At 38.9% G+C, this 20,416-nt stretch overlaps 1 protein-coding gene across 1 annotated transcript; it reads right to left on the bottom strand.

The window, feature by feature from the left end:
* Positions 1-3,961: 3,961 nt before the first annotated feature.
* On the bottom strand, positions 3,962-19,769 carry LOC148409411 (uncharacterized). The gene is made up of 21 exons (XM_088439204.1): positions 19,681-19,769; positions 19,337-19,427; positions 19,194-19,247; positions 18,825-18,905; positions 18,601-18,689; positions 18,489-18,525; positions 18,307-18,398; positions 15,568-17,745; positions 15,072-15,145; positions 14,118-14,214; positions 13,940-13,997; positions 12,985-13,067; positions 12,770-12,912; positions 12,585-12,672; positions 9,653-9,730; positions 9,486-9,526; positions 9,123-9,206; positions 7,658-7,715; positions 6,473-6,546; positions 5,633-5,687; positions 3,962-4,201 (listed from the first exon to the last, which is right to left on the bottom strand). The coding sequence occupies exons 2-21, from the start codon at positions 19,408-19,410 to the stop codon at positions 4,101-4,103; spliced, it is 3,639 nt and encodes a 1,212-aa protein (XP_088295330.1). The 5' UTR covers positions 19,411-19,427; positions 19,681-19,769; the 3' UTR covers positions 3,962-4,100.
* Between the last annotated feature and the right edge of the window lie 647 nt (positions 19,770-20,416).

Here is a 20,416-nt window from a genome sequence, read left to right as displayed (position 1 = left end):
TAAATGCAGCAATACACACTCCTCTGGCTGTCCGTAGCTATAACAGACATGGCAACCTCCTGAGGATCGCCACTCCCCATGTAATGTTATATAATGATAAGTAGACCTACGATTTTCTTTAAAACAAACTATTGGTCGCTAAGAATACATTTATTTGCCAGTTTTTGAAATGTATAATTTTACTTATTCATTTCTAATGAAAACTTAACATTCATTTCACCTCAAGGGTAAAGGGGGTAACTCAATGAGTTAATAACTATTGTGAGAAATAGCCATCTTAAAATGGATCTATGACGCCTATAGTCGTCAATGGCAGTGAAGGAGTTGAAATATATTTTATACATTTGTCTTTTCCTTCCACATGTTTGACCAGTGCAAAGCATTTAACTGTTTGATATTGGCTAATTCAACAGCATTTCAGTTCCGCATTGATCCTTCAGCATTCGCACACAAGTCCTACAAAGGGTTAACGCTGGAAGCAAAACTCCAGAAGAAATATTTGCGGAGGGTAAGTAGTGAAGAAGTGAAATGTGTCACGTTGCACTCTTTTCTCGCCTTAGGCCTGAAAGGGGTTGGGACGTATTTAGTAAACAGTCGTCCGTCATCCCCTTCCATCCTCTTCATTGACGCTAACAGCTAACATAACAAACGCCCCACCGTGCTAGCACATTTTAGGAAACGATGTAACACAACAAAGACGCCTAAGTATATATACCAAGCAAGGCCATTAAAACCCCTTAAGAAAATCTTCAGAAAGCTTTTCTATTACAAGGTGGGGGTTAGTGCTCTTTTCTTGAGGTTGCAGGCTGTTGCGTGAAACGTTGGCATAGCAACAGTTAAGCGTTTACACATTGGAACATGGAAGGCTGCAGCTTGCAAGGCTGTATGAATTATTTTTGCCAGGTGATGAAATCTCCTTTGCACCTGGAATGGTACATAATATCAAAGCAAGCTTTTATTCGAATAGGGACAGACATCAACCGATAAAATGGATTAGCTAATAGTTAGCCCTGCAGCATCTTATGCAGTAGATGGATGAAGAAGAGAAACATCATAAACAATTTTTCATGGAAATAGAAGAGGTGTAGAAGATGTTTGAATGAAGTCTGGAGCTACTTTAGCTTGGCAGGGAGAAAAAATAATTAGGTACGTTACGTACTATACGGCGCTAAAATACTGTAATCGTGATAAAAGCGTGGCTATGTATTTTTTTGAATCTGACTGAGCAGTCATAATGGAACCTTTAATGCACATCATCATCATGATCATCATCATAGGTGAGCGGTCGTGATAGGAAAGTGAAGCTTCATGAAGCACCTGTGCTATGTTTCTTCTTCTAAATGGTGTGCTTGATTTAAAAAAAAAAAAAAACATTAGAGAAGTGAAAATTTATTGAATTTCCCCAGCTTCTTTGAACCAAGAATACCAGAAAAGGAGTCCAAAATATGTCAAGTGCATCATGAAGCTTCATTTATCGATCAGCAGGGAGCTGTATCAGAGCATTACTAACAATTACGAACTTTATTTAAAAATTTGTTTTACTGTTACTTATCTGAATTAAAATTTCAATTGATAGTCAATTTCCTCTGCAAATATTAAATATTGCAATAATATCAATAATTGCACCAGTCCCCCCCAAAATTGCATATTTTTTCCCAATATCACGCAGCCCTCACTGCAACTTACAACAAAAAAATAAAACAATTAGGAGAAAAAATATTCATTCTAGTCACCGCACCGTCCATACACACAAAGTAGACAGGAGATTGTTGTTCCATGTCTTGACAGCAAATACTGAACAGAAGTTCCTGTGTGTAGAATACTAAACTTTTAAAGTTTTCATCCCCACTAAACGTTCATTAAAAAAACAAAAACAAAAACAAAACAGCAAAAAAAAAAAAAAAAAAAAAAAAAAATCACAAATAATGCTATTTTTAGCTGTTTAGTAGTGATGGGAAAATGAAGCTTCATGAAGCACCTGTTATTTTGGATTCCTTGATGGTGCTCTTGGGTAAAAAAAAAAAAAAAAAAAAAAAAAAAAGAGACTAGAGCAGTATAAACATATTAAATATCCCGAGCTTCTTTGAACCAAGCGAGTCATGTTTTGAGTCAAAAATATCACAAGTGCTTCATGAAGCTTTATTTGTCTACCACAACTGATTAGCTATTAGTTTCTGCCCCTGCCAAAAGCAATTTGGAACTTTCTCTGACTATCATCCGATAGTCTTTTTTTTTTTCAAGAGGAAATTTGGAGCTGGTGAGTTTGGCAGAGCATTTATTGTAATTTCTATTCATAAAAGGGTCAAGCATGAAGGGATTTTAATGATTTCAGGAGACAGGGAATTAAGCGAGGCTGGCACAAAGCCTCAGCTACCCGACGGACGCAACGCTATGGCGATGACGCCGGTACTGTATCACGGTTACTCTGTCACTTAGGGAGGGGGAAGGGAAAGAAGTCATCAACAATGCAGGAGCCGTTGAAACAGAATTGTATTGATTAAAAATATATGTGTGAGGTCAAACGCATTAACTGAGCCCGGCTAGTACTTTACATGACTTCCTGTTGGGAATCTCCTGTTACAATTAGAATTTGGAGTGCGCAAGGGTACCAAATGACGATCACGCGAGTGTCAATGCTCACAATAATGCTGAAGCATTGATGCCGCGTGACCTTCAACAAAAGGCGTCCTATTTCCTTACAATGCGCTAAACAAGAACAACCGCTCTTCTGCCATTGTTGTTGAAACATTTTTGCCTTAAGGCAGCGCAAAGAGAGAAAAAAAAAAAAAAAGCTCACCGAGGTGGATTTGCCTGCCCACGACTCAATGGGAGTCATCCATGTTAGGACGATGTCAAACTAGCGGACATTCACTTCCACAAGGCCGTAACTCACTTAGAAACAAGGAACCTTGTGACCGGCAAATTCCGCGAGCATTCTGAGCACTGTAAATAACTTCAGTGATTGGACTCAAACAAAACCAGCAAGGCAAGCCTTCCGTACAAATAAAGGAGACTAACAAATCCCATTCAGTGCTTGAACTCTGCATTGCATTGAAAGTGAAGCTACTGAATAGGGGGTGTAAAAAAAAAAAAAACAAACAAAAAACAGCTGACTGGAAGAAAGCAACACCCTGGCACCGACACATCTGGCATTTAAAAGGCCTCCGAGGAGACGCACTGACATTCCCGTTCTGTTTTTCGTTGTGGTGCTCTTTTCAGGCAGCTGTTGTAGAAAATAATGCTAATTGTGCTGTTGCTGTCCTGCAACCGAACGCATGCACGGTACCGGTTATGTATGAATGTATCGTATTTTCCGCACTATAAGGCGCACCGGATTATAAGGCGCACCCTCAATCAATGACATTTTAAAACTTTTCCATATATAAGGCGCATCGGATTATAAGGCGCACCCTCAATTAATGACATTTTTAAACTTTTTCAATCACAATAAAGTAATACTCAAAGTAAGAACAATAATAACTCAAATAATAACTCTAAACTCTCAATAGTATAATAACTCAATGTCAATATGAGCAACCTTGTTCAACTGTAAACACACAAAAGAAACAGGTAAAGCTTACTTTATCGGTTCATTCCCCGTCTACGAATCCCAATCTCAATATTGATCCATATGTAAGGCGCACCAAGACTATAGGGTGCACCATCAGCTTTTTTTTAAAAAAATGGAGGCTTTTAGGTGCGCCTTATAGTGTTGAAAATACGGTACTCTTTTCAACCAGTTAATTGCATTATTTTATTTGGTTTCATTAATTATCTACGATTTCTATAAATTTACTCCACGACAATTACGGCCATGTTTATTGCAAGCAATGCGCATCAGCAGGGAAATTTTAATACAAAATAAGTAGCTAAATATTGCACGTTCAATTCAACTTGAATAGCTAAAAATCAATTAATTGCCCAGCTCTCGCTCCTACGGAAAAACAAAAACCCCAGACCGTTCACTTATTATACTTTTAATTTTAATTCAGCTTTACGTTTCTTCAGTGTTTTTAACTTATGGACAATCTGTACAATATATATATATATATATATATATATATATATATATATATATTTGAAATGTGGTAAAACATGTCTCATGTTAAGCACCGGTACTTGTCGTAGGCTTGGAGCGTGTAAGGGGCCACCGTGTCCATCAACCAACTGCGACTCACAACCGTGGCCCGTTTTAAGAGACCTGTGCAGTGAATAACAATAATTTCGTGTCAGTATATCACAGAATCACCATCAAATGTTAGTCATACATTGAGTAGTAGTTTTGAGTGTGCGGCGCCACCATCATCGTGTTAAATGCCAACTCTATCATAAGCAGTTTTTCTTTTGTTTGCTTTTCATACATATTTTGTTTATCCAATTTTACAATTCAGTATTTGCGTGTTTTTTTTTATAAACAATTGTACTGAATCCGCAGAGGTTATATTTTATTTTCAAGCCAATTGTTAGTCTTTTTTTTATTGTTCACTTGAAAATGGCTCGATAATTTTTTTATATTCTAAACTAACATTTTGGTTCGCTCATAATACTTACATGGTTAATATTTTTAAATATTGCTTTCATTCCATTATCGAGGAAAGTGTCATGCTTTTTTTATTTATTCACTTGTAAATATTAAGTCATTTTTATACATTGTCGAGAGTTAGCACTTTTTTATTATATACATTGTAATGACTATCAAAATTTTGCATTACTATATTTTATTTACTGGTATACAGATGGTACTTTTTAAATTTTTTAATCCATTTTTTTTTGTGCAAATCTATTTGTGGTATATGTTTTACTGTTGTATGTGTAACAACAGTCAAATGTTTAGAAACACCTTCAAAGTCAAATGGTCTGTCAATTCTGCATTCTGCGATGCACTGAGGGCATGATGAGTGAGGATCACTGGAGCGCAATGTGCAAAGTTAGCATCAAGACAAATGGCGAAGGTGTTTCCAAACTTCTGACTGCTACTGCAAATTAGTGATGGGAAAACGAAGCTTCATGAAGCACTGTGAATTTATTTATTTATTTTTACTAGATGGTGCTCTTGGGAAAAAAATAAAATAAAATGCAGTGGAACTATATTACATGTAACTACACTACTGCCATGTGCATATATACATATATATATATATATATATATATATATATATATATATATATATATATTTTAGACTGGCGTTTGTTCCCCACTTGTTTCACCAACCAGCCGCTCGCAGACCTCCAAATCTGCCGGATGACCCCTCACTGTCAAACATTTGCTCTTGGCCATTTCAATGCTGCCCAAATTTTGTCACACTTGCTCTCCCCGGCTAATCCATCTTGTCGTGGGGGAAAAAGGCCTACCACCTCGCCTGTCAGACTTGGTGAGAGTTTCACACTAAATAGGAACACTCATTGAGTGTGAGAATTGTGGGGAGAACAGAAGCTTTCTTGTTTGCAAAAACGAGAGCAAAAAAATACAACTGTGGAAATTGTCAAGCTCAGCATATGAATATCTGTTAAATCACTAAAATAATTATTTGGCAGGCTTTCACTTTTTGCGAGCGGACTTGGAATTTCTCAGTGATACATGGGGGTTCGCTGTGATTGCCAGTGTGTGTGTTATGTGTGATATGAAACTTACTGCTGGACAAACGTGGCTTTGATTCAGGCTGAACAATGACCAGCTGATTGGGCTTCTGTGAGACCAAAACAAGAAGCGTAGAAATAATAATAAACACATTTATGCTGCTTTGATGCGTCTTTTAACTTTCGTTTCTTTCGCATCTGCACACTGAACGCTTGACTGGAAAACAAGCTGGAGGGGGTCATGAATAGTAATCATAATTGCAGTGTTGGCAGGGGGCAAATGCTTTACTGACACGTACAATGTGCCGGGTCGTACTTTCTTTTAAATAATACACCATAGTGTATATGAACCAAATTCACTGATGGAATCATTAAATGTGAATCAGCAACACACACCATTGAGGATAACTATAACTATAGGAGAGTCAGATCCATGCGGCCTTTTTGGGTTAATGGTGATGGATTAAAATAAAATACATTGTACATTATTACCTTAAAAAAATAGTTAAAGTCTAATTTTTAATAGCGTAGCTGTCTTTGGTACTGAATAGTTCAGTAAATGGGGATCAATAACATCTGCAGCCATCAATGGCAGTGAACGTTAATACATGCTGTATGTCTTACATACAGTATATAATTCAAGGCAGCGTTGGAGTATGAAACTTATAAATGTCCAGAAATGCAATGTCAATTGGAATTGTTGAATTTCAATTTTGGAAAGCTTAAAATACCCATGCTCAAACTGATGTTGGACAATATTGCAGTTTCCGACAACCAAACGTAAAGTAGTGTTAAAAGTCCCAAACTGGGCCGCAGGTTCTCAAGAGTAAACAGCTGCACATCTATTTTGATTGCGACAAACTATGAAAGGTAATTTTTGCGGTGACGGTCTCACCCGTTTACTGTTGAGTGTGAGTGGGTCTTTGACCACCGTGGCGCCGCACAGCTGTACAATCCACTCAATTTCCTCTGGGAGATGAACAAACACAAACACAGCAACGTTAAAATATTTAAATGCAAATGACAGACAAGGGAAGCTATTGTGTAATTGTGTCTGATGAGACGAGACGGGCGATCATGATATACTGTGTGCCAGCACGCTAGTCCTCATTCCGTTATTTTCTCCTCTGGCATTTCAGCTTAGTGACAGCATCTATTAGCATTCATGTCACCAAATTCCATTGATAGATTATTAATGGGAAAGTGAAGCATCTGTTTTTTTTTTTAAACTCCTCTAGATGGTGCCCTGTTCAAAGATAAAGGTCAGCGCAATGCAAGTGTGTTCAAGAGTGCCGTCGAAAGAAAAAAAAAAAAAAAAGTTTCATGAGGCTTTATTTTCCCAATCACTAGTTCCCCACTCTGCAGAGTGTAAAGTAGCATGACACCTGCAGAGAGATGCAAATGTTTCTTTTTTAAGCAAAGCTTCATGATCCTAATGCCAATCAAGCTTGCATTCAACAAAACAAAAACAAAACTAGTAAGCGACCAAAACGACCTGTTTGCTAAAGAAACCGTGACTTTGGGAAATATTTTGCGCTTCCCTGACACCTAAAAATTATGAAACAAAACTGAAAAAATGCTTTTGATTGCAAAATCGTGACTTATTAAGAAAACATGCCGGCTGACTCGCCACATGGCTCGAGTTGAACTGCGTCCTATTTTCTTATGACCACAGTATAACCTACACCTTCTACTACTATTACAACACAGTGTTTCATATTCGTTCGAATGGGAGACCACAAAACAAATCTAATTTATGGTTTACTGACATTTCTCCCCCTCATGCCTGAATGTAAAAATCCAGGTAGGAAGGCACCTGGGAACTGTTTAAATGGTGTCCGTTGGGTAAGACAGCTAGCAGGCAAGTATGAAAAGTCATATCTTAATTAGATGGGTAAAAGCTCCCCAACAGGCAGTGAAAAATAATTTAAAGCTATTAATGAAATATTTAAATTAAAATGGCAGCATTTTCCAAGGACGCCGGTGCCCACGTTGGAACTCTATACGGCATAAACATCGCGGTTTGATGTCATATATTAGCATGGTGTGGAGTGATGTGACTTGCAATTTATGTGTTTACCTGCGGTCATGTTTATGAAAGGTCCATGGACGTAGATTTCATAGCCCTTCATGAGCAGCTGCGGAGACAAAGGTCATTACATGTGGAAAAAGAATCAATTGGCTGGAAAAACAAACTGAGAGCAAACATGGCCAACTTTGGCATGCCATTATCATGCAAAATGAAAAATAACACGTCCGAGCACAAGCGCTTTGCTGCTTTCACGGTCATCTGACTTGGCTGGAAATGGTCATGCCAAATGGCTTCCTTGAGCCGTGGCGGCCGCATAAGTCATTCGTGGTAAGTTTGCGGGGAAAACGTGTGAGGAGAAAACATTTTTTTCCCCTCAGCTCTTGAACGTTTATAATGATCAGCCAGAGGTGCTTTGTGTGATGAAAGTCTCCAGTGCAGATTTTTAATTTAGACAACACTAATGTCTTTCGGGACATATTGGAGTGCCAGGTAATCGCCGGGCGTGCTCATTCAAATGAATTCAGCTGCGTTGAAAAGTAGTTAGATAGACGATTTTAAAAGAAAACTAGGGCCCGACTGGCTCGATTTCTCTTTTTTTTTAGGCTGATGCCAAATTTGTGGCAGAAAATTCAGATTGCTGATCAATTGGCCAATCAGAAATTTTTTAAATTATAACGAATAAAAAAAAAGCACTTGTGTCCTCCCAGTGCATTTCTATAGGTGTCCGCTATATGCAAGTTTTCATTGTTCACAGTCCCGTTTGGTACCTATACCCCGCTAATGGTGGGGATCAAAAGTAAGAATATCACATATTCGCATTGCATGGCACAATGAATGACATTTTTAGGACATTATTCTTGTGAACACAAGTTCCTAGTAGTTGAATGGGTTGTATGACAAATTTATGTTGCACTATGTATTTTCAGATTTGTTTTGTTTCATTTAAACAAACTGGTGGACCCTGAAGGCCAGCAAGGCCTTCTCTACTGGCCTAGACATACATGAAAAACATATTTATTCATATTTTATTTTTAAATAAATTATTCCCCTTGGTCTGTCCTCTGTATGACATGTTTGCAGTGCTTCTATTGCTATATATTATATTAAATTTTTTACATCAAAAACGTTTTTATCCAATCATATTTCAGCCAGCTAGTGTTGTCAGGTTCCATTAAAACCTGCCTGAGTGTTTGGAATGAACAGAGAAGGGCCTGCCTGCTCTAAGTGAATGAGCACAGTCCGATCAGTTTACAGCACTTGGACCAATCATCTCGCAAGACGACGACCTGAGGGCCAGCTAGGTAGGCCTACATAGAAATCAATACGCACGTGTCCTGTGATTGGATAAGTTCTCCCGGGAGTCTGACAGTTTCATTTTGCCGCAGAATGTTATGAATTTGACCCAGATTTGTTTGCTGCCGACACATAATCAGCCAGCCACTAATGAAAACGGTTACTTAATTTAGTCGCACCGCAGTTTACAGGTTTCATGACTGCAAAGATGTGCACTTACATTGTCGTCACTGGTGGTGCGGGCCCTCTTCGGCCCGAGGTGATCAGGCCCGTTTACCACATCGCCTCTTACTTCAAATAAGCTCTGCACGGAGTAGAAACACAACAATGTGAACATACTGATTGCGATGGAAAACATTCCGAGCACGCCGTTACTCTCAGACGGGCTGGCGAGTTGGAAAAACACTTATTTGGTTTTATAATGAGCGCACTATGATGCAGTGGAGTTATTACACCAGATGCTGGGAATTCAAAAGCAAATGGATGACAAATAATGCATGAGGTCTATCGCAGGAAGCGGCTCGGAAAGCTTTGTCAGGCGGCCTTGATTAAAAATGGCAATGTAAGATGGAGGCAAGCATACCTCGTCCAAGATTTTCTTTTGCTTGAAGCTTTCGACAATCCCTGTGAAGAACAAATGAGACGTTTGCTTATTTCATGGGACCTTGCAAGGGTCAGGTTACATTTATGTCGCTATATAAATCACAACACAGAGTAAGACATACAAACGAAAATAAAGACATCACTTACAGTGGAAGCTCACCACCCATTTCCTGCCTGCAATGCCAAGGAAGTACTTGAGGGTACGCACACATACCAGGTTTTCATCTGGTGAAAAAAAATGGGGCATGTACAGTATTGATTTTGGTATATTTGTAATATATACTGTATACAACAATACTAGGGCTGGGTGATATGACGACAAAAAAAAAAAAAAAAAAAAAATCTTCAATCATTCTGGAGGGCTACAATTTTATTGGTTTCACATGGAAGAAATAAATCTAACAAACATTTATTTAGCAGTTTGATTTATTAAAAAAAACAAAAACTAGAAAATATGCAGACAAAAATAATGAATACTGATCTAAAATCTCAGTTTAATCATAACCTTAACATTTATACCTTGCACATAACTTTACAGGATAATCAAATTATTTTACCATTTGTAGAGGTAAAAAAATATTTTGTATATAATTAGTTTATTTACATAAGTTAGTTTTCCATGTGCAATGTCTTTAAAAACCTATTTCTACTTGCTCTTGACTGAAAATGACATCACCTGCACTCAGGACTAGGGTAATAACCAATCACGGCTCTCCTGTTGGTCATGTAACATTCATAAGATGAACAGTGATTGATTGCTCATTCATAACCTGAGCCTTCAGCATCTGATATCATTTTCAGTAGACAGCAAGTGGAAAAAAATGGTTTTAAAAGTAATAAATGAAGATGAAAATAATTTAGTTATCAAATTCATTCATTCAATCCCAAAGACGTAATTTAGTGGACTATCCTTTGAAATGCCACGATTAAATGGTCACTTCTTCTCTATTTGATGATTTAGGTGAAACTTAGATTAGTTAAATGATGAATTAATCAAATTAATTACATTTATTGCCCAGCCTTATTCTTCCTCAAAATTTAACAACGCTTTCTATTGCTCTCAACCTCAAACCAGCATGGATCGTAATGCCAAGCACTTCCAATTTCTTGGTTGCCAGGGAAACGACGGCTTCGTAAAAAGGTCTCATTGCAATGAATAGCTTTAGAGACGGCGAATTAAAAATAATCTATCAGGGAGGGTAATTAGCGACGAGCAAGAGAATGAGGTTGGTGCCTTATCTCCAAAAGACTTGTGTTAAGGAGCCGCACAAAACAGCAAAGTACTGCTGGAAAAGAAAATGTTCTTTTTCTTGAACTAGAAAGCTCAAAGTGTCAGAGCTTGCTTGAAATGCTCCCGTAAAACAATTTATTAATTCCATTCAAAGGACCAGTCACACACAGAGAAACGTTTTCACTATTTGGATTTAAGTAAAAAAAAATCAAGAATGAACCTAAAACGCGCTTTATAGGTGAACTTAATTTTACCTTTCAAACCAGAATGAGACTACTTAAAAGCAGAAGGAAAACCTCCGCAGGTTTTGCCTTTGACCAGAATTACACAGGGAGCAGAGATTATTGAAGGGATCAATTTCATGATATTCAAATTTTCTGAAATACTGGATGTTTAATAATTGTTCGTATGTCATAGTTGTGAAAATTTAAACAAAGGCCTGAAATATTTATCTGAGTGTGTGGTGAACTAATGTACAATTTTTGAAAAGTTCCTTGGCAATAACACAGTTCACCTTTCATGGTCTTGCTGTTTCGCAGATGTTTTTAGAGCCCCCCCACACTTTATTTTTTTAAACAAACATGAAAATGCATCCTGAAAACTCAGAGTCTACTTTTTTTTTCTGCTCCCTGATTGCCGAAGGGACTGAAGCCAAATCGATCATTCTCCTCCAGGCAAAGTCACAGGAACAGTAAAATATGCAATGTGAATCATTAACAATTTCCCATGTGATCAATTGATCATTAGAATAGAGTGTTAAAGTGGTTTGCACATATGCCTAACAGTTTAAAGGTCGCGGTTTCGATTCTGGCTCTGGCCTTCCTAGATGGAGTTTGCATGTTCTCCCTGTGCCCACATGGGTTTTAGGGTTTTGGTTTAGGTATATTGGACACTCCAAATTACCGTTACCGAGTGTGAATGTAAGTTTAGGGTGTCCCCTGCCTACTGCACAGAGACAGCTGAAGTAGGGAGGTGACCCCAGTGAGAGGAAGCAGCGAAGAAAATGAATGTATGAATTTCCAAAAGCTATCACATACAGTATATTTTTTCCCTAATAGGAGATCCTTTATACAAGCCCCCATATACTGCAGGAAATTGATGTTGAAAAAAAATATTTCTCAGATAAATGTTTTGACTCTTGGTTGAATTGTATAAAATGCACCCTATTTTCCGCACTATAAGGCGCACCGGATTATAAGGCGCACCCTCAATTAATGACATTTTAAAACTTTTTCCATGTATAAGGCGCACCGGACTATAAGGCACACCCTCAATTAAGGACATATTTTAAAACTTTTTCAATCACAATATAGTAATACTCAAAGTAATAACAATAATAACTCAAATAATGACTCTAAACTCTCAATAGCATAATAACTCAATGTCAATATGACCAATCTTGTTCAACTGTAAACACACAAAAGAAACAGGTAAAGCTTACTTTATCACTTCATTCCCCATCTACGAATCCTAATCTCAATATTGATCCATACTGTATATAAGGCGCACCTGATTATAAGGCGCACCATCAGCTTTTTAAAAAAAATAAGGCTTTTAGGTGCACCTTATAGTGCGGAAAATATGGTACTTTTTTTTTTTTTTTTTTTTAATTCGAGGGTGAATTTAAATGAGAGGAATCGGAGAAAATGTTAATGCCTGCCTGAGAAAATTCTAAACGTGTGGGGAGGGGTTTTGGCCATTTAACACAAACATTTTTTGGCACCCACCTGCTAAGGGATGAATTTCCTCTCATGGATTTATTAATACAAAACGATTGCAAAATTACACCGAACGATGTGGCTATTCTACAGCTGCCTTAAGTTCCGAACAGTAGGAGTCCATGCCTACCTGTGCCCATGACAATGTGCGTCACCTCTGCAGTCATCTGAGAAACCACACGTGCGCCGACTTTCTTAGCAAACCTCCTCACCGTCATCTGAAAGACAGACAGGTATGATTGCCACACAATACCCGACCCTCCACCCCACTTCAAGATGGATAATTGCGGTCTCGTCGGACGAACACGCACACACCCGCTCGGCGGGCAACAATCTAGACGACACCAGCACCATTTTAGCTCTGCTGCCGCTTCTCCCACATGTATTCTTCTCTTTATCGTTGGAGGTTGAATTTGAATCAGCGCCGCTTTTCTCAACTGGTGGTGCGAGCGAGGAAGCTGGCAGCAATATGAACAAATGATTCCGTCAAATAATGAGCACTAGGATGTAAGATTGAGAAATGGCCTTACATATCATAACGGCCGTCTGAGGCAACTGTTCTTCATCATTGGGATGCCTTCCAGGCTCCTCTGCACCTTCTGCAAGGTCATTCCTGCAAAATAATGATGCAGCGTTAAAATGTACAAAGGAATTTATGACAAAGTTTTGTGAACGAAGCTTCATTACGCAATTTTTATTTTTTAACTCCTCCAGATGAAACTCTGGTTCAGAGAGAAGGAGAAATTTTCATACAGCAAAATGAATAAATAAAATACAGAAAAAGATGATGAATAACACATCCAACAGCATGTGAGGTAAAATATATCTTTGATGTCTAAAGCCCTCAATGGCAGGGAACGAGATGAAAAGTTTTGAATTTGATGTCGAAACATAAAGAAAATTCACCCGCAGGTATGGCCCTTGGTTTGCATGCCATCATGCTTGAGCAACAATTTGTCTTTCTTCCGCATTTAACAGCAGGTTTGCAATTATTTCTCTCAAGCACTTTTCTGTCTGCTTTTTCATTTCCACAACAAGCTCATCTTGGTAAGCCCCTTTCAGGTTATCATCTGCCAGCTTGGAGGAGAGCACTTAGAACACTGCGAGACGAATGCTTCCAGGTGGGGGAAATGGAGTGGAGGGGGGGGGCAGAAGTCAAGCAGGAGAGATATAATACAGAGGCAACACAAGTTTCTCTCTGAGTGGCCTCAAATGATAAAAAGCATGAATGACTTTTTCTTATTATTTTTATTTATTTGATATGTCTATGGAGCCGGAGCAGTCGGAGCGTGATTGGAGAGATCATTTGTGCGACGCCTATCCAGACGAGGGGGCAGCTACCCAATTACCTGATGCTGAATGTGCTATTGATAAGAAAGTTAGCGGTGTAAACAGGCACACATGCAGGCGAGTTTCCATATGTCCTTAACTCACAAAACGTAGAAAGAAGATACGGCATTTTGAATGCAGGCCAGCATTACTAACCTATCAGGATCACAAGTTGCATTCGGATCACATGGAGCGGATTTCTGCACGTCTGCGCCTAATGAAAACCAACAAAGAGATTGAGTATGTAATTACATTAATTAGAGGCATGGATTGAAAAAACGGTATCTACCACTAAAGCATGTCCTGCTTATGTTAATCAATGCGCTCTGCTTACACACAGTAGGGTTGGCCTCCTTCTCCTGAAGCACCTCGCTCACAAGCGCCATCAAATTTTCCAGCCTCACCAACTCCTGCTGCATCTCCAACTTTTGCTAGTTGACGAAGGGAGGAAAACAAAAGGAGCATTTACAAGTGACTGAACAGAGGACGAAAAGCTAAGAATGCAACCTTTAGTTCGCGCATGCACAATGTGTCAATCAGCGGGAGCAGAAATTAAACTTGACTGAAAGGTTCTTTGTTTTTTTTGTCTTTGCTTTACTTTGTCGATAAATGGAGGCATGTATGAGTTAAAGTGAGATTTAAGCAATTCCAGCGGAGTGAGGTAAACTAAATCTAGAGGCGTGACACTGGACAGATACAAAGGCGAAGGCAGTATGATGGATGAGGAGATCATCATCTACTCTTTGGGCCATGTAAATAAAATCCAATTTAAAATTCGCTGAGAGCGATTTTTTTTTTCTTTTTTAAACAGCAAAGCCATCAGTCATTCTGGCTATGACAAGCTCTAAGGACAATGAGGACGCTGCCCCCTGGTGGAAATTCTGTGCTAATATTTTTTTTTCTCCAAGAATTTTATTTCTACAGCTTTCCAATCAGGAATCAACTCTTGCATTAAAAAAAAATAGTTAAAATCACATTTCAAAATTTGAAAAAAATCTATTAAGAAACTGGGTGAAGCCTTGCAATTTTAATAATAAAAAATGCAAGAATGTATTTCATACACAGTAAGTGAAAATATATGAATTACGCTGAACTTTAGTTTAAAAGATTAGCAAAATATAATTAATTCGAATGTTACATTAATTCTAAACGTTCTTTAACATGTTTAAATATTTTAGCCTCTTTACTACCAATTTATGGTAGTATTTTTATTGCACGGGACGATAGATGAAATATGTAAAGAAAATTTGATATTGAAATAACTTAAAAACAGGATATGTACATTTACCTGCGTAACGAGAACCTCACTTGCAAATTGCGACGACTCAGCAGACATCCTTGTGCCGTTTATGGGCACATCGCCTGCAAAAAAGAAAATCATTTTATTTGTAGAGCAACAGCTTATTGCTTGGAGCAAAATCGAATGGAAGCCCGTGAACAACAATATAATTAAACAAATACTAAAAAAAATAAATAAATAAAAATAAAAATTAAAAGAAACGCTAAAAAGTAAAAAAACTAATTAAAAACTTCGCTTCTACAGTCTAATCAAAACTAGTGATGAACGAACAAAGCTTCATAAAGCACTTGATATTTTTTTTTTTACTCTTTCTAGATAGCACTTTGTTCAAAGAGGACATTTAAAACACTGCCACTCCATGAGTATTTATTTTCAAACCAAGGGCACCTTCTGGAGAAAAAAACAAAACAAAACAAAACAAAACAGGTACTTCATGCAGCTTAAAAAAAATAAATAATAAAAATTTAAAACTAATATTGCTTACATTTATCTGGAGGATCAAACAAGTCCACGGACGCTTGGCTGGCAGTGACGCAGTCTGGACTCTCGCACCGCACTGCGACATCATCGGCTCGGGGCTGGGTAGCTTCAGCGGCGTCTGGGACACAGTCGTCCTGAGGGCAGGGAGCGTCCCGATGGAAGATTTGCGTCAAAGTGGGCAACTTCTCTTTGGAGCTGCTCGATGACTCCGACGAGTACTGCAGCCTCTGAGCTCTCCTCCGTGTCGTGGGGTTGCTCCCGACAGATGACCGGACGCTTGTCTGGCTTCCATGGGCCGGCTGGCTCGGCTGAACTCCGAGGCCATCCGGCGTCAAGGAGCAGTCGGCGTTTAAGAGACGTTGAGATATGGTTTCGGAACAGTTTCCAGCGGTGGCAGGGTTCTCGGCCAGGTTCCCGGGGTGCTCCCTTGATACAAACGGAGTCTGTGTCACCTCCTGGCGCTCACAAAAATGGAATCCAGAATCCACCACCTGAGGGATGAAGGATGCCAGAGGGCTTTCTGTTTCTCGTGTTATCGCTTTGTTGGGACTGAGGACACTGCTGACGGAATCCCTGAGGAGAACGGAAGCGGCTGTCACTTCTGTGTCAATTTGCCTTCTGAGTGAATTGGTTGGGGGGATCAAATCGCTACAAGATGATGGGTCAGGGAGATCTGAGCTCTGTTTGGTACATTGGTTGCCTGATTTTGTAAGACTGCTTTTCTTCGGGCTGTTCACAACTTCTTCTTCATCATCATCACTTCTGTTCCCACTTAAGGGCTTCCTTCTGGTGGCTTTGGAGTTCTTGAGGAGTTGTGCATTGTCCAGATCGCTGTCATTACCGTCCTCTGTTTCCAACTGGGAAATCGGAATAGAATGCGCAGCCGGATCTTCATAAACCCCCCCAAACAAACTTGCAGAACTTGGAACCAGAGGGGGGTCACAATCTGCAACTGATTCGTTTTCACCTGGAAGACCTTCCTCAATGATATTCTCCAGATGGGAGATCTCCATGTTTTCGATTGAAGAGATGTCTTTGTCAAATATGCAGCCATTAGTTTTGGGAGCTTTTTCATCCGAAAGATCCAATCCACAATCTTTAACGTCCATTCGCAGCGCTGTTGTCTCCTGGCGAGAGGCAGATTTTTTGGCAGCTGGCTGCCGGACTTGCTGGGAAGATAAATGCATCCTCTTAGACCTCCTGGTGCCCGACGTGATTGGCGTCTCCTGGTCCTCGCTGCTAGGGTAGTTCTCAATGTGAACCTGAACCGCTTCCGGTGGAAGCTTACAGGTAGAGATGCCGTCTCCGTTTTGAACTCCGATGAGGACCAGAGGTTTCATGGCTCTGGCCGACTTGCCTCTCCCAGAGAAGCCTCGCCGCCTGTCTGTCTTTTTCGAGGCGGACCTTTCTGTCCTGGCTTTAGCCTGCAACTCCGAGTCGGGCCGCTGCAAGACTGTAGGTAATCTTCTCATTGGCTTTTTTTCACGCTCAAGTGTTTTAAGGCTCGTTATCTCATTATGTTTGGAGAGATCCTTTTTGAGAGTTTCACAATTTCCTGGTTCTTCTGAGACATCCATTGTTGGTGGCTCTTCCAGATCTACAAGTTTCTCTCCAAGGTTTTTTGTGATGTCAGTAGTCAGGTTAGTCAATTTCTTCATGGGTAGCATTTTTGAGTGTGGTGGTGATTTGATGTTGGCGCTTCCGTAGCTTCTTCGATTTCGTCTGTAGGTGACCCCAAAAACATGCTCCTCAAGCGTTTTGGTTACCTGCTCATACTTGTTGAATGTGTAGACATCCAGGCTGGAAGAGGAGCAGTTCAAATAGTCGGAAACATGAGCAACCACTGTGGGCTGCTCCAACTTGTGGCTCTCTTCGGCAGGAACCTTCATGAGCAACTCACCGACATTCTGACTTTGCTTCTTCCTCTTTGCAAAGACCTGCTCGGACTTGTCTTCCTTTGTCTTCTTCTGTCCGAAGGATTGCGTTAGAGGTTGATGTTCTAAAAGGGCAGGCACGACTTGGTCCTTTCGCCTTTTCCGCAAAGTTATGGGATTCGATGCACTGACTGTTTCCTCAATCACTTCAGTGGATTGTGATGTTTGAATGGAGTCGTCTTGACCTTCACCTGTCATCAAAGAATTGGAATCTTCAAATCCCATCACTCCTGCAAATTTATTGAGGGCTAAAAAGAAAAAAAAAAAAAAGCAACCGTTTAACAATTTTAAGGTTTCTTCAAATTTGGAATTTCATTATTTTTTCCCAACAAGTAAAATAACCACGGCCCAGACTGAGCTTTGGACACAGTCTCTAATTTAGAAAATTGTGTTTTTCTATAAGTTCTATGTATTTTTCAATTTCTATATTTTTAATACCTGGAATTTGATATAATTGATTTTCCTATTTGCAGAGGAACTCTGAATTTTGAGCACAAAATATTTCCAGAATAAGAGAAATCATAGAACTTTTTAAGGATAGCAATGGCTAAAATTTAAATGATAACATTTGTGAGAAGCTAGGAGTTAGTTCCCCATGAGTCCCAGGGAATCTTTTTCACAATATAATTTGAAAAATCCCGACCCTCCGACTTTGAGGAAATATTTATGAGAACACAATTTTTTTTCGTCCTGGAACCAAAAGAAAGGTCCACTGGTCCATTTTTCTTCCCGGAGGTGTTATGGCAAAGTGTCCCAGCACTTTTGTCCATCATAGTGAATGCTGAACATGACAACTGCCAAAATTTTACCTCCTATAGTTGATGAATGAGAACCCGGAAGATCCTTTTCAACATCATCCAAGTTGCTGGAAGTCCCATCTCCCTGTTTTTCATCATTGGCCCTGCTTGGAATGAAATGGCTCAATAGCGATCAAAGACAAGTGACAATTAAAATCGATTTGAATCACAATATGTCTTTCAGACACACCCACCAAGATCGCCTTCCTTCCTGGGCCAGCCCAGTCAAGTCTGAATGGAAAAAGTAGACATTATACATGGTCTCTCCTTTCGAAATAAAATAAAGATAGATAGATATGTACTTACAGTTGGTGCCAGTATCACGTTCATATGCTTGAATAATGTCTTGCAGTCCTGCGACGAGTCGCTGAAAACTTGGACTCTCCTGCAAGCTTCTACTAGACAAAAAGTCAGGTTTTGGGATACTTTTAAAGACCATGTCTCCACGTTGATGATACTCAAGACTTCGTCAAAGACAAGTTTTATGAATATTTTGCAGGATCTCTGCATTAAAAGATTCTGTGACCAACCTCTTTGTTATCTTTTCTTTACACACTGGACAGTCTGCTCTTCTTGGCTTGGTGTTGTCAAACAACTTCAGTATACATAACCTATGGCGGTTAAAAAGTGTTGAACTGATAAAGTACATGTATACAAGTACAGGTTATATAGCATTTAAAAGGGGAAACTAATCAAATACAAATGAGCTATGGTACATGGATTTTTTTTGACCATTGTGTGAGTATTTTGTCAAACTAACTGATCTTTACATCAAAGGCATTTAACAGCAGACATTTAATATCAAAAACGAAACCAGACATAACAAGAAGGTGAGTGAGAACATAGTGGTGTTACTACAGAACCAACTTAATATCGAAAAATTTGAATGTGATACTTACTTGCAAAACTGATGGCCACACTTGGTGGAAACAGTTTGAGTCAATAAATCCAGACTGTTTGTAAAAGAAACAAAAACGTATTAGATACTTTTTATTTGTAAAAAATGGCTGTTTTATACTATTTAATTCCCAAAATTAATTACCATATAGGGCACTGCATGGTCTCACATAGGAGCGCAATCCCTCTTTTGACCTCGGCGTCTTTAGGCGGAGCCATGAAGTCCTTTTCTTAACCTAAGCGCAACAAAACGAAGTTAGGATTCTTCAAAACGCGAGGATTAATTTTACCAAGCAACGTCGTCACTGTTATTGTTTAGTGTTATCAGTCACAGTGATTTAGCAAGAGGGTGGCGATAGCTTGACAACTTTAACGACACACAACATGTCAACACGTTACATGCCAAAATTACTGGGAAATACTACACATAATTATGAACTACGGTATCCTTTTACATTTGAATAAATATTTGGTACACATTCTACCTACTTTTCTTGCACTCTTGTGCTGTCACTCGTTTCGTGTTTCCCGCAAAATTTCTTCTTCTGTTATTTGTTAAAACAGCTTCCTGCTTTATTATCATGTTCTCCACCTACTGGTGGGGAGTTAGAACTACGGAGTTTACTTTGCACGCATTGATTTTTTTTTTTTTTGGTCTATTCACGAAAAAGAAGGCCTCTAATTTCTATATAGTGAATTAAGAGTTTAGATGTAAATCAAATGAAAAATCATTTGGAACACTACTTAGTGACGTTAATTGCGTCATTGAATTTACCGTTAAATTTACTTACAAAGCCGACGTTACTAAGTGAACGCTGCACTTCCTTTCGGGTGTAGTAAAAGTAGGTGTCGTAGTAGATGTAGTAAAATGTTACAATAAAAACAAAACACTTAATTTCCACCAACTTATTCATTTGTTTTGCGACGCAAAGCCAAAAATTAAACATCACGGTCCGTGAACCACGGATATGGAAAAATCTCATTCCTGTATTGACACATTATATTGTGGTACCTGAATTGCCTTACTGATCATTGGGTTTTTAGATTCATGAAAACTTCACTTATGCTAATAACTTCGCATTGCTTGCTTCCTGTCATGTCTTGTTACATTTGTCCCTTTATACAACCCTGATTCACTTCCATTTTCCTTCAAATGAGTGCATTCATATCTATTTTTGTCCTCCAATTATAACAGTACAATGTTTATATTATCCCCTGGTCCTTA

The sequence above is a fragment of the Hippichthys cyanospilos genome, chromosome 17 (assembly GCF_059441005.1).
Source record: "Hippichthys cyanospilos isolate Australia breed blue-spotted pipefish chromosome 17, RoL_Hcya_1.0, whole genome shotgun sequence".
Classification (NCBI taxonomy): Eukaryota; Metazoa; Chordata; class Actinopteri; order Syngnathiformes; family Syngnathidae; genus Hippichthys; species Hippichthys cyanospilos.
This window is presented reverse-complemented; position numbering and strand designations above follow the sequence as displayed.

What these genes read in the sequence shown, in the direction of transcription:
- LOC148409411 (XM_088439204.1), bottom strand. Translation starts at nt 19,410, where the DNA reads ATGGCTCCGCCTAAAGACGCCGAGGTCAAAAGAGGGATTGCGCTCCTA. An exon ending in ACGTGATACTGGCACCAACT is followed by an intron (nt 18,526 to 18,600) that starts GTAAGTACATAT and finishes TTTTCCATTCAG; the next exon opens with ACTTGACTGGGCTGGCCCAG. An exon ending in GCACCACCAGTGACGACAAT is followed by an intron (nt 7,716 to 9,122) that starts GTAAGTGCACAT and finishes TTGTCTCCGCAG; the next exon opens with CTGCTCATGAAGGGCTATGA.